This window comes from Cetorhinus maximus, chromosome 4, assembly GCF_964194155.1.
Source record: "Cetorhinus maximus chromosome 4, sCetMax3.hap1.1, whole genome shotgun sequence".
Taxonomy (NCBI): Eukaryota; Metazoa; Chordata; class Chondrichthyes; order Lamniformes; family Cetorhinidae; genus Cetorhinus; species Cetorhinus maximus.
The window spans coordinates 171,151,616-171,168,073 of NC_135882.1; the positions used below are offsets into that span (position 1 = coordinate 171,151,616).

Here is a 16,458-nt window from a genome sequence, read left to right on the forward strand (position 1 = left end):
CTAGGGATGGGCAATAAATGCTGGCCCAGCCAGCGACACCCACATCCCGTGAATGAATAATAAAAAAGGTTTGGAACAATATCGCCATTTCTTCACTGCCATTGGATCAAAATTCTGCAACTCCCCACCTAAGTGTGGGTGTACCTAGACCAAATGGACTGCAGTGGTCCTAGCAGATGGCTCAGCACCACCTTCTTAAGGATGGGCAATAAATGCTAGCCTAGCCAGCAGGACCCAACACCCTGTGAAAGAATGAACAAAAATGGTCCACATGATCCTCATCCCACCCCTCTTTATCTCACCCCATCAATATATCCTTATGTTCCTTTTTCCCTCCTTGTGTGTTTATTTAGCTTCCCTTGAAATGCTATTCACATCAAACACCCTTCCCGGGAATGAGTTCCACTTACCACTCTCTGGGTAAAGAAGTTTCTTCTGAATTCCCTGCTGGATTTGTTAGTGATTATCATATATTAAAAGCCTTTAATTTTGGACTTGCCCACAAATAAAAGCATCTCCTGTACACTGACCCTATCAATCTCTCCCTCTCCTCCATCAACCGCCCTATAATTTTGAACACCTCTTCGATCACCCCTCAGCCTTCTCTCTCCTTGAGAAAAGAGCCCCAGCCTGTTCAGACTTCTCTATTATGTTGAACCTCTCAGTTCTCACATTATCCTTACAAACCATTTTTTTTTTTTGCATCTTATCCAGTATTCCTTATATTCTTTCAATGGGCTTCTCATTGTAAACATTTGTCACATTTTGTGAAGGGTTTTTTGCACTATCAAAATTGTACAGCATCTCAAAAGTCTGTATGGTCAATGTGTAAAGGCACTATGTGAGATGATATATTGTATAAATAAATATCTCAAAGCTATTGTAATATAGCTTCAGTTCTGGTGGCTCATAGATGAGGAGGTTTTGTGTGTTAAAGATGAACCCTTTATTGGGAGTCTTTAATTATTTATAGATCTAATTTATTGCCATGCATGGTGCTGCTCACCATGCAGGTGGGCTGCTTCTAGAGAGCGTTCTCTCTTGACAGTTCTCTCTGAGTCCATCACCATGTGACTCCATACATCATACCGCGCGCGGTGCTATTCTCCAGTCCCACGTCAACCCTTGCTCTGCCGAGCACCTTTACCTTACAAAGCTATGCAAACACATACAACATCCTACAACAAAAGCTAGAAACAAAAGGTAGTTTAAGAAATCATACTTATGATTAGTTTTGGACATTGCATGAACTAAAAATAACAGGGGCTTTCAGGAAACATTACTTTATTTTTTACTGTGACAGTGAAATAAATTCACCTAAAAACAATAAGAGGACAAAACTTGCAGACTGAATTTGTTTTCACATGCATATATAAACTTTATTTTAATCCAAGCAATGCAACCTTTTTAAAAGCATTGTAGAGAACATTACCACCTTCAGATTATTCAGTTGTGTTTTATTTACAGAATACAATCAACTGCATTTACTTTTCATATTAAAAGCATATAAAACCCTTAATTGGGTTTACCCAAATCGATATAAATCAACGTGCAAACTGATTGGATCAAAGCTATACAGAGAGAAATTAATGTATACCTTCCGTGAAGAAAGTTAATAAAATTCTAGAGCGGTTTTGTTTGTTTACTCACATAGTATAGAATTGCAATAGAAAAGGGTATTTATAATATTTGGTACAACCACACAGAAAGTCCACTTTATGTGTTTCCAACATACACTGTTCCGTAAAAAATAATTTAAATAAATTCTTTATAGATCACGTACACAGATTTTTGCAAAGTGATATTACCAAGAGTACACTACTTTCAACCCTAACACCACAAGATTAAAGTGCCTTGGGATGTGTTACTGGAAAGAAGGTCTCATCTTTCACCACCACAGGGCACCCCGAGCCGCTTTATAGCCAACCGTATATATTTTTTTTGAAGCATAGCGTCAATTTGCGCACAGCAAGATCCCAGAAACAGTAATCACAGAATGTGATTATGACCAGAGGAATTGGTTTTGGCGATGTTGGTTGAGGGATAAATATTGGCCCCAGGGACAACTCCCCCTGCTCTCCCTCGAAATAGTGACACGTGATTTTGGTTTTTTTTTTACACATCCACCCGAAAGGGCCGACGGTTTAACGTCTCCCCCGATTTAACAACCCCGACAGTGCAGCACTCCCTCAGTACCGCACAGGGGCGTCAGCCTTCATTTATTGTGCTGAAGCCTCTGGAGTGGAAGTGCCTTTGACCCCGAGTGCTATGGCTAGTATGACAGGCGTTTGGTTAAAACTGCAAGTTGTTCCTGTGGGTTAAACTCCTTACTAACTCTTTTTTAAAAAAAATGATTAACCAGGTTGCACTTAGTCAGGCATCAGTAACACTTCATTGTTTGGAAATACCTTTCAGCCATAGTTCCATCTTTATTCTGTTCTCCGGCCCTATCCCCTCAACATATCCAAAAATCTATCACTCTCAGTCTGGAATAGGCCCTCTGGGGCAGAGAATTCCAAAGGTTCACAACCCTCTGAGTGAAGAAATTCCTCCTCATCTCAGTTTTAAACAGCCATCTCCTCATTCCAAGTTGACAAGTCCTAGACGCTCCATACAGCCTCTCAGCATCGACCCTGTTAAGCCCTCAAAACGTTAAACAACAGCAGAAAGTGCTGGAAATACTCAGCGGGTTTGGCAGCGCCTGTGGAGAGGGAGAAAGAAGAGCTAATGCTTCATCACGATCAGGAAAAGAAGAGCAAGTGGGTCAAATGGGGAAGGGGTGGGTGAAGAGCAAAAGGGAAGGTCTGTGAAAGGATGGTAGACAGGGGAGATTAAATGACAAAAGAGTTGGTGAGGCAGAGCCAAAGGAGTTATGAGAAAAACAGTAGGATGGGAGGGGTGACCTTATTGAAATATATAAGGTTCTTAGGGGGCTTGACAGGGTAGATGCTGAGAGGATGGTTCCCCTTGTGGGGGAACCTAGACCAAAATAAGGGAACTCCCATTTTTGACAGAGATGGAGGAAGAATTTCCTCTCTCAGAGGGTGGTTAGTCCATGGAATTCTCTTTGGCAAAGAGCAGTGGAGGCTGGGTCATTGAGTATATCCAAGAAGAGTTAGACAGATTCTTGATCTGCAAAGGAGTCAAGAGCTATGGGGGGTACAGGCAGGAAAGTGGAGTTAAGGCGACAGTCAGATCAGCCATGATCTTATTGAATGGTGGAGCAGGCTCCGGGAGCAGAATAGCCTACTCTTGCTTCTAATTCTTACGAAAAGATGCACCCAGAGAAGGTGCGAATGGCAGAAAAGTGATCAGCTGTCATCCAAAAGCAAAAAAAGTTCCTGAAAACCTTACACACGTCAACAAAATCACCTCATTCTTCCAAATTCCAGAGAGTATAGGCCCATCCTACACAACGTCTCTCATCCCAGGAATCAATCTAACCTTGCTTCATATCCTTCCTTAATTGTACATCCTCCAGTTGTAGCAGGCAGCTTCAACACTGCGCCATCCTTTTTGGTTTGATTTGATAATAATCGGCAAGATTCAATAAAAACGCGGAAAATGTGGAGGCTCAGTTAAAAAAACACAATGAGCCGAAAATACAAACCACATCTTGCATTTATATAGCACCTTTAACTTGGAAGTGGCATTGCTGGGCGCTTGAACATGAGGACCGCTAAATTTGGCCATGCAGCACCTGTTTTTCAGGGCACTGACCAGTCTACAAAGTCCCCAATATGGCAGAGACAATATGGCCTCCATGGGGCGCTACAGTGATGTGTTGGAGAGGCTTGTGCGCTCCGACAATCCCTCCAGCAATGCTGTCGGGAACTGCTTGATCCTGGTAGGGCCACTCATGGCAGCGAGATCAGGGGGCGGGGGAGGGTGGGGGGGGGGGGTGGGTGGTGGTGATGGTGGGGGTGTGGCGGCGGTGGGGTGCCAGTCAAAGTGCGGTCCAAATAGTTCTCAAAGGCAGAACAGGCGAAGGTAGACTGTGCACCTCACTTGCTGCCGGGGCGGAGGAAGGCTGCAGAAAGGTGGTCCCAGTTATCGCGGCTCAACAGGTCACATAAATCTGACCGCCGACCCGTCAAGATCGCGTGGACAACGATGACGCTCCAAGGTCCCCACATTAAACAAAGTTATGCACAGGCTTCTACCCAGCGGTTAATGGCGGCAGACAGGAAGGTGTGTACATTTTCCTTAGAGTTTTCATGAGAAAAAGAAATCAAAGTCAATGTGTATCACCCATGTCGGAAACGGCCATTAGGTCCATGAAGTATGGAAATAAAAGGAACCAATGCTTGCTTGAGGCCCTCAATTTTTGACTGGAAAGCCTTAAACCATAAGACCATAAGACATAGGAGCAGAAATTAGGCCATTCGGCCCATCAAGTCTGCTTGATTCAATCATGGCTGATAAGTTTCTCAACCCCATTCTCCCGCCTTCTCAACGTAACCTTTGATCCCCTTACCAATCAAGAACCTATCTATCTCGGTCTTAAATACACTCAATGACCTGGCCTCCACAGCCTTCTGTGGCAATGAATTCCATAGATTCACCACTCTCTGGCTCAAGAAGTTTCTCCTCATCTCTGTTCTAAAAGGTCTTCCCTTTACTCTGAGGCTATGCCCTCGGGTCCTAGTCTCTCCTACTAATGGAAACATCTTCCCCACGTCCACTCTATCCAGGCCTTTCAGTATTCTATAAGTTTCAATCAGATCCCCCCTCATCCTTCTAAACTCCATCGAGTATAGACCCAGAGTCTTCAAACGTTCCTCATATGTTCCTCATATGCCTTGATTAGACCACGCCCGCTGTATGAGGGGTAAAAGGTAGCCTAGTGTTTATGCTACTGGACTAGTATTCCCAATACTGGAGTTCAACTCCCATCATGACAGCTGGGGAACATAAACTTTATTAATTAAATAAATCTGGAATAAAAAGCAAGTATTGACTAAGACTGACCATGAAACTACTGGAAGGTTATTTTGAAAAAATCCCATCTAGTTCACTAATGCCCTTTAGGGAAGGAAATCTCCCACCCTGACCTGGTCTGGCTTACGTGTGACTTCAGGCTTACAGCTCAGTTGTTAGCTAGGCCATTTCAGAAGGCAAATATAATGACAATGGTTCCACTATTCTTGCCAAAAAAAAGTCCTTTTGTTGGATTTGGAGACGGAAACGTCAAATCCAAAAAGTAGATAGAATAATTTATTTCATCTCTGATAAATACAATTTACATTTTTTTAAAAAAAATCTCCATGTCTTGATCAATTTGACCAATTCCAGATAGATAAGCAACCACCAGCCTAGCAAACAACTGACTATTGACCTAATGCAACATATATGGATCCCTAGATGCACTGCGGAAATTGTGTGCTTAATTTTTGGAAAGTTGAATCAAAAAGCATACGCGCCAGATCCCTGAAAAGTATACAACCCCTCCAAACAACTGTCCACCTTTAAAATGACCAATATTGTGCTTATTTTTAGGTTTAACGTCTCCCCTCCAGTGATATTGCAAGCCAAATTAACTTGGCTTTCTTCGATTGAAGAAGATGTCTATTCCTGAACTAACTGTACAGTTTTGGTTACTTTTTTTACTGATCTGTACGTCCCACCTCCGGACGCTCCCGTGACCAGATTTGCCACAATTGCCGGTTCAGTGGTAAAGCTGGAACCTTGCACACCTCCTGCTCCTGAATTAACTGACCGACCCACTACGATGTTCTTCTGGATTACAGGTACCTGCCCAACCATGCCTTGCATCTCTCCTGCATCGGAATTAACTGATCTGGTCACGGTCACGTTCTTCTGGACTAGAGGCATGGGTGGAAACGATGGGCCAGTAACCATGCCTGGAACTTCTCCCGCGCCTGAATGGACTGACCTCGTCACTACAACGTTCTTTTGGACGGCAGGAATTGGGGAGCACGTTGGGATTGTGCCTTCCGCCTGTCTGGAATTAAGTCCGGATGCTGCTGCCGTTTTCTGAGCCAGCGCTGGGTCACTGTTCGAGGACATGACCCGCAACTCCTCAATGCCTGACCTGGTGCTTGCCATTGCACTTCTCTGGACTAACATCGGATCAGTCCTGCCTGGCAGCTCCTCCCTACTGGGGTTAATGGTTGTGGTCACGACTACGTGTTTCTGGAAATGCGCTGGTGCTCTCTCAGCCGTACTCTGTAGCTTCACAGCCTCGGATGAAAAGGATTCCTCCCTCGCCTCGTAGGCCCGTCGGACCAGGCGACCGGCTGCCGCCGCCGGTTCTGGGGTCTCGGGTTGTTCGCCGAGCGCAGAGCACTGACCCTCAGCTTGGCCCCTGCAGATTTCAGCCAGGGTCTTGAACTTCGGGCCCAGGTCGTTGAGGAAGGAGTCATCGTCGCCGAGGCCCTCGATGGAGCTGCAGCTGCCGAGGGAGCCAACGGGCGAATTCATCCCTTCGTTGTTGAAAATCAGCAGAACGTCTGGTGCAGGGTGAGGCTCACCGCCCTCAGCGGACGCAGTCAACTTCTGAAACACAACATAGACGGGATGTCAGAACATCAAGAGTGCCTTGGGTTAAACACTTCTCCAGCAATTCTAGTCCGCAGCTGCAAGGAGTTGCATGTGAGTAAAACCAGCTTACAACCTTCCTCTGGAACAAGCCCTTGGCGCGCCATAACACTCAAGGCCATGGGCCAAGTGCCGGTAAACGGGATTAGGTGGGTAGGTCAGGTGTCTCTCACATGTCAGTGCGGACTCGATGGGCCGAAGGGCCTCTCCTGCACTCTGTGATTCTGATTCTGTGAAGGCGGCATTGCTTAACGTTGCTGGTTATAACATGCTAAAGGGGAAAACAAGAAAGGGAAGACCTGCATTTATATAGCGCTTTTCACGACCAGCGGATGTCCCAAAGTGCTTTATGGTCAATAAGTTACTTTTTGAAATGTAGCCACTGCTGTAACGTAGGAAACGTGGCAGCCCCACTTAGGCACAGCAAGATCCCACAAACAGCAAAGTAATAATGATATTTGTTGTGATGTTGATTGAGGGGCAAACATTGGCCAGGACACCGGGGGGGATAACTCCCTTGCTCTTCTTCAAAATAGGGCCACCTGAGCAGGCAAGCTGGGCCTTAGAGTAATGTCTCATCTGGCACCTCCAACAGTGCAGCACTCCCTCGGCACTGCAGTAGAGCGTCAGTCTTGAGTTTATGCTCAAAAGGTCTGGAGTGGGATTAGAACCCTGAACCTTGTGACTTAGGCAAGAGAGCTGCTAACTGAGCTGGAGAAGGTGAAAGGTAGCAGTAGAATTGGAACATTGTGTTTGGTTGTAAGGATTGCAATGGGGCCTGTAGTAAGGCACAGCACATACAGGAAACTCTTTCGAGTTATCAACAGTCACAGATTGCAACTCTTTCGAGTACAATCACAGTTCTTGGTTTCCGGGAGTGGGACATGAACCCACAACGAGCGTTAGAGACTAATCAGTGGAGATCAGATAGGGAGAGACAATTGATCGGTTACTCAGAAACACAAGAACAACTGAAAGGCCAGGAGAAGATGGAGAGAATGTTTCTTTTTACTCAGCAAGTTGCTAGGATCTGAAATGCACTGTCTGAAAGTGTTTTGGACGATAACTCACGAAAGGGAATTGGATAAATTCACAAAGGGGAGACACGGGGAAAGAGCAGGGGAGTGGGGCTGATTGGCGGCTCATTCAGAGAGCTAGCACAGGCAAGATGGGCCGAATGTCCCCCACCCCCACCCCCGGCTGTCACCGGACATCATTACTGTCCGATTTACTGACCCTCTTGTTTTCACGTGGCACAAGGTGTTCAGAGCTTGCTACTTTGCAATAGTAATTTGGTAACTTGTTACAATGGAACTATGCCTGCATACCTCATTAATGTGTTGTTAAAATGGGACTGTGGTGGCATAGTGGCATTGTCACTTGACCAGTAATGCTCTGGGGACCCAGGTTCGAATCCCAGCTAGTTCATGACTGCCCTTTAGGGAAGGAATCTGCTGTTCTCGCCTGGATGTAACAACTCTTAAATGCCCAGAAATGGCCTAGCAAGCCACTCAGTTGTATCAAACTGCCAAAAAAATCTAAAAAGGAATGAAATTGGACAGGCCACCCAGCATTGACCTAGGCATTGGAAACGACAACACCCCTGTTGACCCTGCAAAGTCCTCCTTACTAATATCTGGGGGCTAGTGCCAAAATTGGGAAAGCTGTCTCACAGACTAGTCAAGCAACAGGATCATACTTTACAGATCATGTCCCAGACACCACCATCACCATCCCTGGGAATGCCCTGTCCCACTGACAGGACAGATCCAGCAGAGGTGGCAGCACAGTGGTATACAAGTTGGGAGGGAGTTGCCCTGGGAGTCCTCAACATTGACTCGGGACCCCATGAAATCTCATGGCATTAGGTCAAACTCATAACGTCTACAGCACAGAAGGAGGCCATTTGGTTCATCGTGTCCATGCTGGTCAACAAAGATCTGACTACACTAATCCCATTTTCCAGCGCTTGGCCCAAAGCCCTGGAGGCTGTGGCAATGCAAGTGAATATCTAAATATTTCTTAAATGTTACAAGAGTTTTTGATTCAACCACCCTTTCAGGCAGTGAGTTCCAGGTGGGAGCACCACTTGCTGGGTGAAAAAAATTCTCTTCCATTCCCCTCTTAGCCTTCTACCTCTTACCTTAAATCTATGCCCCCTGGTTATTGACCCCTCTACTAATGGAAAAAGTGCCTTCCTATCCACCCTATCTATGCCCCTCATAATCTTATACACCTCTATCAGGTCCCCTCTCAACCTTCACTGTTCCAAGGAAAGTAATCCCAGCCTATCCAATCTTTTCTCATAGCTCAAACCCTCCAACCCAGGCAACATCCTGGTAAATCTCCTCTGCACCCTCTCCAATGCAATCACATCCTTCCTATAATGTGGTGACCAGAACTGCACGCAGTACTCCAGTTGTGGCCTAACCAGCGTTTTATACAGTTCCAGCATAACCTCCCTGCTCTTGTATTCTATGCCTCAACTAATAAAGGCAAGTATCCCATATGCTTTCTTAACCTCTTTATCTACCTGTCCTGCTACCTTCAGGGATCTATGGATATGCACATCATGGCCCCTATGATCTTCAGTACTTTCCAGGGTCCTACCATTCATAGTGTAACCCCTTGCCTTGTTAGCTCTCCCCAAGTGCATTACCTCACACTTTTCCGGGTTTAATTCCATTTGCCACTGCTCTGCTCACCCGACCAGTCCATTGATATTCTCCTTACGTTTATGCCTATCCTCCTCACTATTTACCACCCTATCAATTTTCTTGTCATCCGTGAACTTCTTGAACATACCCCCTACATTTAAGTCCAAATCATTTATGTACACCACAAACAGCAAGGGCCCCAGCACTGAGCCCTGTGGAACCCCACTGGAAACAGACTTTCAGTCACAGAAACATCCCTCTACCATCACCCTCTGCTTCCTGCCTCTCAGCTAATTTTGGATCCCATGTGTCACTTTGCCTTGGATCCCAAGGGCTCTTACTTTCTTGACCAGTCTGCCATGAGGAATCTTATCAAAAGCCTTGCTAAACTCCATGTAGACCACAGCAAATGTATTGCCCTCATCAACACTCCTGGTTACCTCCTCAAAAAATTCAATCAAATTTGTCAAACATGACCTTTCCTTATCAAATCCATGCTGACTATCCCTGATTAATCTGTGTCTCTCCAAGTGCAGATATATCCTGTCCTCAGAATTCTTTCTAGCAACTTCCCACCACTGAGGTTAGACTGACAGGCCTGTAATTTCCTGGTCTTTCCCTTCCTCCCTTTTTTAATAATGGGACAACGTTAGCAGCCCTCCAGTCCTCTGGCACCTCACCTGTGGCCAGAGAGGATTTGAAAATTACTGTCAGTGCCCCTGATATCTCTTCCCTTGCCTCACTCAACAACCTGGGATACATCTCATCCGGGCCTAAAGATCTATCCACTTTTAAGGCCGCTAAACCCGCTAGTACCTCCTCTCTCTCTTTCTGTTAATTTCCTCTAATATTTCACAGTCCTCCACCCTGATGTCTATACCTACATTGTCCTTTTCCATTGTGAAGACTGACACAAAGTATTCATTGAGGACTGTACCCACGTCTCACGGGTCCACACACCGGTTACCTCTATGGTCCCTAATTGGCCCTACTCTTTCTCTAGTTATTCCCTTGCTCTTTGTATATTTAAAAACTATCTTTGGGTTTTCCTTTATTCTACCCACCAATGTTTTCTCATGCACTCTCTTAGCCTTCCTAATTTCATTTTTAAGTTCCCCTCTGCACTTTTTATACTCCTCCAGGGACTCTGCCATATTGAGCCCTCAGTATCTGCTATAAGCTTCTCTTTTTTTCTTAATCCTAACCTTTAAGTCTCTTGACATCCAAGGTTCTCCAGACTTGGTCCCTCCCTTTGTCTTTACGGGAACATTTTTGCCCTGCACTTGCGCTATTTTCTCCTTGAATGCCTCCCATTGCTCTGACACAGTTTTATCTGCAAGTAGCTGCTCCTGGTCCACTTGAGCCAAATTGTATCTCATTTTAGCAAAATTAGACTTTCCCCAGTTTAGAACTTTTATCCCCGGCCCAACCTTATCCTTTTCCATAACTATCCTAAATCTGAGTTATGGTCACTATCTCCAAAATGCTCCCCTACTGATACGCCTGCCACCTGCCCGGGCTTGTTCCCGAATATTAGGTCTATAACCGCCCCCTCCCTTGTTGGGCTTTCTAAACACTGCCTAAAAACGTTCTCCTGGATGCAACTTAAGAATTTTGCTCCCTCTCTACCTTGCACACTAAAACTATCACAGTTAATATTTGGTATTGCTATTGCTGCCCTATTATTCTTACACTTCTCTGAAATTTGATTACATATTTGATCCTCTATCTCTCCCTGACTATTTGGGGGCCTATAGTGCACACCCAGCAGCATGTTTGCCCCTTTGATGTTTTTTACTTCTGCACATATGGCTTCATCTGATAATCCTTCCAAGATATCTTCCCTCCTCACTACTATAATTGATTCCTTGATCAATATTGCAACCCCCCTTCCTCTTCTATCCTCCTCTCTATCTTGTCTGAATACCCTATAACCAGGAATGTTGAGCTGCCAATCCTGCCCTTTTTTTATCCCAGTCTCGGCCATAGCTATCTACTCTCACGTGCCTATCTATGCCCTCAGCCTGTCTGTCTTATTCCTCAGGCTCCTTACATTAAAATATATCCCATTTAGCCTTGCTAAACTCACTTCTTTCTTATCTAGCCTACGTCTCCTCTGCCCTCCAGACTCACTTACCAGTGTTTTAACTTCTAATTCCATCTCAGCTTCTCTCCCCTCTGACCTACTTATCAGGATCCCATCCCCCTGCCAATTTAGTTTAAATCCACCCCAACAGCATTAGCAAACCTCCCCGCGAGGATGTTGGTCCCGTTCCTATTCAGATGTAACCCGCCCAACCTGTACAGGTCCCACCTCCCCGAGAAATGGCCCCAGTGTCCCAGGAACCTAAAGCCCTCTGAACTGCACCATCTGCTCTATCGTTCTGTTCCTATACTCACTACTGCATGGCACCGGGAATAATCCGGAGGTTATTACCTTTGAAGTCCTGCTTTTTAATTTCCTACCTAACTCCCTAAAGTCTGCTTGCAGGACCTCATTTCTCTTTCTTCCTATGTCATTGGTCCCAACATGGACCACGGCCTCTGGCTGTTCACCCTCCCCCTTTAGAATGACCTGCAGCCCTTCCGTAGCATCCTTGACCCATAACAACATGGACAAGGAAACCTCCTGCTGATGACCACGTACCGGTTCCCCTCAGCTGATGAATCAGTGCTCCTCCATGTTGAACACCACTTGGAGGAAGCACTGAGGGTGGCAAGGGTGCAGAATGTACTCTGGGTGGGGGACTTCAATGTCCAACACCAAGAGTGGCTCGGTAGCACCACAACTGACTGAGCTGGCCGAGTCCTAAAGGACATAGCTGCTAAACTGGGTCTGTGGCAGGTGGTAAGAGAACCAATGGGAGGAGAAAATGTACTTGACCACATCCTCACAATCTGCCTGCCACAGATGCATCTGGCCATGACAGTGTTGGTGGGAGTGACCACTGCACAGTTGCTGTGGAGATGAAGTTCTACCTTCACATTGAGGATAACCTCCATCACTGTGTGTGACACTACTACATGCTAAATGGGATAGATTCCGAATAGATCTGGGACTCAAGACTGGGCACCCATGAGGTGCTGTGGACCATCAGCAGCAGAATTGTACTCAAACACAACCTGCAACCTCATGGCCCAGCATATCCCCCACTCTACCATTACCACCAAGCCAGGGGATCAACCCTGGTTCAATGAAGAGTGCGGAAGGGCATGGCAGGAGCAGCACCAGGCACACCTGAAAATGGGGTGTCAACCTGGTGAAGCTAAAAACACAGGAATTGTTGTGTGCCAATGATAGACAGAGCTAAGCAATCCCACAACCAATGAATCAGATCTAAGCTCTGCAGTCCTGCCACATCTAGTCATGAATGGTGGCGGACAATTAAACAACTCACTGGAGTTGCGCTCAATGATGGGGCAGCCCAGCACATCAGTGCAAAAGCCCTAGCCAAGCTGTTCCAGCACAACTACAACACTGGCATCTACCCGGCTATGTGGAAAATTGCCCAGGTATGTTCTGCATACAAAAAGCAGGACAAATCCAACCCGGCCAATTACCGCACCATCAGTCTACTCTCCATCATCAGTAATGGAAGGGGTCATCAACAGTGCTATCAAGCAGCACTTGCTTAGCAATAACCTGCTCACTGACGCCCAGTTTGGGTTCCGCCAGGGCCACTCAGCTCCTGACCTCATTACAGCCTTGGTTCAAACATGGACTGCAGAGCTGAACTCCCGGGGTGAGGTGAAAAGTGACTGCCCTTGACATCAAGGCTGCATTTGACAGAATGTGGCATCAAGGAGCAAAACAGGAGTCAATGGGAATCATGGGGAAAACTCTTGGTTGGTTGGACCGAGAGTCCTAGCGCAAAGGATGATGGTTGTGGTTGTTGGAGGTCAGTCATCTCAGCTCCAGGGCATCACTGCAGGAGTTCCTCAGGGTAGTGTCCTCAGCCCAACCATCTTCAGCTGCTTCATCAATGACCTTCCTTCCAACATAAGATCAGAAGTGGGGGTGTTCTCTGATGATTGCACAATGTTCAGCACCATTTGCGATTCCTCAGATACTGAAGCAGCCCATGTCCAAATGCAGCAAGACTTGGACAATACCCAGGCTCGGGCTGACAAGTGGCAAGTAACATTCACACTACACAAGTGCCAGGCAATGACCATCTCCAACAAGAGAGAGTCCAACCATCCCTTGATATTCAATGGCATTACCATCACGGAATACCCCACTATCAACATCCTGGGGATTACCATTGACCAGAAACTGAAATGGATTAGCCTTATAAATACTGTGGCTACAAGAGCAGGTCAGAGGCTAGGAATCCTGTGGTGAGCAACTCACCTCCTGACTCCCCAAAGCCTGTCCACCATCTACAAGTCACAAGCCAGGAGTGTGATGGTGTACTCCCCACTTGTCTGGATGAGTGCAGCTCCCACTACACTCAAGAAACTTGACACCATCCAGGACAAAGCAGCCCGCTTGATTGGCACCCCATTCGCAAACATTCACTCCCTCCACCACCGATGTACAGTAGCAGCAGTGTGTACCATCTACAGGATGCACTGCAGGAACTCACCAAGCCTCCTTAGGCAGCACCATCCAAACCCATGACCACTAACATCTAGAAGGACAAGGACAGCTGATACATGGGAACACCACCACCTGGAAATTCCCCTCCAAGTCACTCACCATCCTGACCTGGAAATATATCGCTGTTCTTTCACTGTCACTGGGTCCAAATCCTGGAACTCCCTCCCTAACAGCACTGTGGGTGTACCTGCACCACATGGACTGCAGCGGTTCAAGAAGGCAGCTCACCACCACCTTCTCAAGGGCAACTAGGGAGGTGCAATAAATGCTGGCCCAGCCAGCGAAACCCACATCCCACGAATGAATAAAAAAAAATTATGCCTGCTTACCTGATTCAGGTATTGTTTCACATAGGCCGCACAAGAGCCTTCCAACATTCTTGACCATGATCCTCTGAAAGTGGAATTCCCATGGCGCTTGAAGTAAACATTTCCATTATCCAAAGGAATCAATCGGCTCAAATCTGCTTCAGAAGATCCATAATTAGATTCCAACCAAATTGCCCGTTGCTCAGACCTCCCATCTGTTTGGGATAGCTTCCCCCCGTAGGATCCCACGATTGCACCGGAACTGACCATTCCACCGGAACTGACCATTCCGCCGGAACTGACCATTTTGCTGGACACGACCATTCCGCCAGAACTGACCATTTTGCTGGACCCGACCATTCCGCCAGAACTGACCATTTTGCCGGACCCGACCACTCCGCCAGAACTGACCATTCCGCCAGACCCGACCATTCCACTTCCTCCAGCAATTCCCTTCGCTTGTGCATGCATTCCCAACTGATCCACAGGAGAAATCAATGGCACCATCTGTATTTGACAAAAAATGAATTCAGTCATTACTTACAATAGGAAGAAGTGATCTAAGCGCCAATACTCAAAAGCATGCCGAGGTATAAAACCGCACTGAAGAACTCAGCGAATCCTGGTTCCTGGGATGGTGGGGTGGGGGTTTGTCCTATGATGAGAGGCTGAGTAAAGTGGACTTATATTCTCTAGAGTTTAAAAGAATGAGAGGTGACCTCATCGAAACAAATAAGATCCTGAAGAGTAGACACTGAAGTATTGTTTCCCCTGGTCAGGGAATCTAGAACACGGGGGGCACAGTTTCAGGATAAGGGGGCCGATCATTTAGGACTGAGATGAGGAGAAATTCCTTCACTCGGCGGGTGGTGAATCTTTGGAAATCTCTGTATCGTTGAATATATCTAAGGCTGGGATAGACAGATTTTTGGTCTCTCAGGGGATTAAGGGATATGAAGAGTGGGCGGGAAAATGGAGTTGAAGCCCAAGATCAGCTATGATCGTACTGAATGGGGGAGCAGGCCTGAGGGGCCCTATGGTCTATACCTGCTCCCATTTCTTACGTCCTTAAACTCAGTAAAAGAAAAGTTGCGCCACAAAGTTGAGCTTTCAAAAGGAAATTTATAATCATTGTTTAGCAAATATACCCTATATACACACACTGTACATTACGGGCACAAACCTATTATTAATAGTTACTAAAGAACTTAAGGTGAAATTACATTAACTCATCGGTGCAATGATTTACAATCAGGCATGAAACTGTTCTTTGTATCTGGTTAAAATCGATGGCATTTTTGGTACAAAGTTGTATTCCTGAAATATTCATGTGACGTGAGAAAAAAAGCTTTTTCACACAACGAGTGGTTGGGGTCTGGAATTCACTGCCTGGAAGTGTGGTGGAGGCGGGTTCAATGGAGGCATTCAAGAGGGCAATTAGGTGATTATTTGAATAGAAACAATGTGCAGGGGTAAAGGCAGGGCAATGGCACTAATTTATAATGCTCATTTGGTGAGCCTGTGCAGACTCGATGGGCCAAATGGCCTCTTCTGTGTCGTTAAAACTCTGATTCATATTGTTGACTCTCTGCAAAAACACAAAAGTGTTACATTAGAGCGAACATGTGAAAACAACAAGCTGTATTTATACAGTGTCCTTCATGTAATGAAACACCCCAAGGCTTTTCACAGGAGCATTAGAAAGCAAAATTTGACCTTGAGCCAAAAGGGCAGGTGACCAAAAGTTTGCTCAAACTGGTTGGTTTTTAAAGAGTATCTGAAGGGGGGAAGAGAGGAGAGAAGTGGAGAGGTTTAAGGAGGAAATTCCAAAGCTTAGGGCCCAGGCAGCTGAAGGCACAGCCACCGATTAAAATGATTACAACGCTTAAAACAGGCCAGAATTAGAGGAGCTCAGGTATCTCGGAGAGCTATGGAGCTGGAAGGAATTACAGAGATATGGGGGGGTTGGTGGGCAAGGTCATAGGGGGATTTGAAGACAAGGAGACATGGCTTGAGCGTTTCCAATGTGAGCACAGGGTGAGAAGGGGGTGGTGGTGGTAGGGGAGGGTTGACTGGGACTTGGTGCAAATTAGGAGACGGCAGGCAGAGATTTGGATGGCCTCAAGCTCACGTGGGTAGAATGTGGGAGGCCAGCCAGGAGTGCGAATAAAACCTGGAGGCAACAAAGGCACAACCGAGGGTTTCAGCAGCAGACGAACTGAGACAGGGCGGAGTCAGGTGATGTTACGGGGTTGGGGGTGTGGGAGGGGGTGGGGTGGCGGAAATAGGTGGACCCGGGAATGACGGGATATGTGGTCGGAATCTCACC

The 16,458-nt window shown here is 46.3% G+C and overlaps 1 protein-coding gene across 5 annotated transcripts in view; it reads right to left on the bottom strand.

Annotated features, from left to right (window-relative positions):
• Positions 1-4,514: 4,514 nt before the first annotated feature.
• Positions 4,515-16,458, bottom strand: part of LOC144680035 (desmoglein-2-like) — a 78,318-nt gene continuing 66,374 nt past the window's right edge. Inside the window, exons 15-17 of one of the 5 annotated variants that reach the window (XM_078541137.1) lie at positions 14,518-14,636; positions 14,151-14,427; positions 4,515-6,519 (exon numbers count right to left, since the gene is read on the bottom strand). In XM_078541137.1, the coding sequence (XP_078397263.1) occupies positions 5,569-6,519; positions 14,151-14,427; positions 14,518-14,636 (1,347 nt within the window). In that variant the 3' untranslated portion in view covers positions 4,515-5,568. Of the gene's footprint in view, positions 6,520-14,150; positions 14,637-16,458 lie in introns of all 5 variants that reach the window. The other 4 variants (XM_078541136.1, XM_078541135.1, XM_078541134.1 and 1 more) reach the window with 4 other exon arrangements.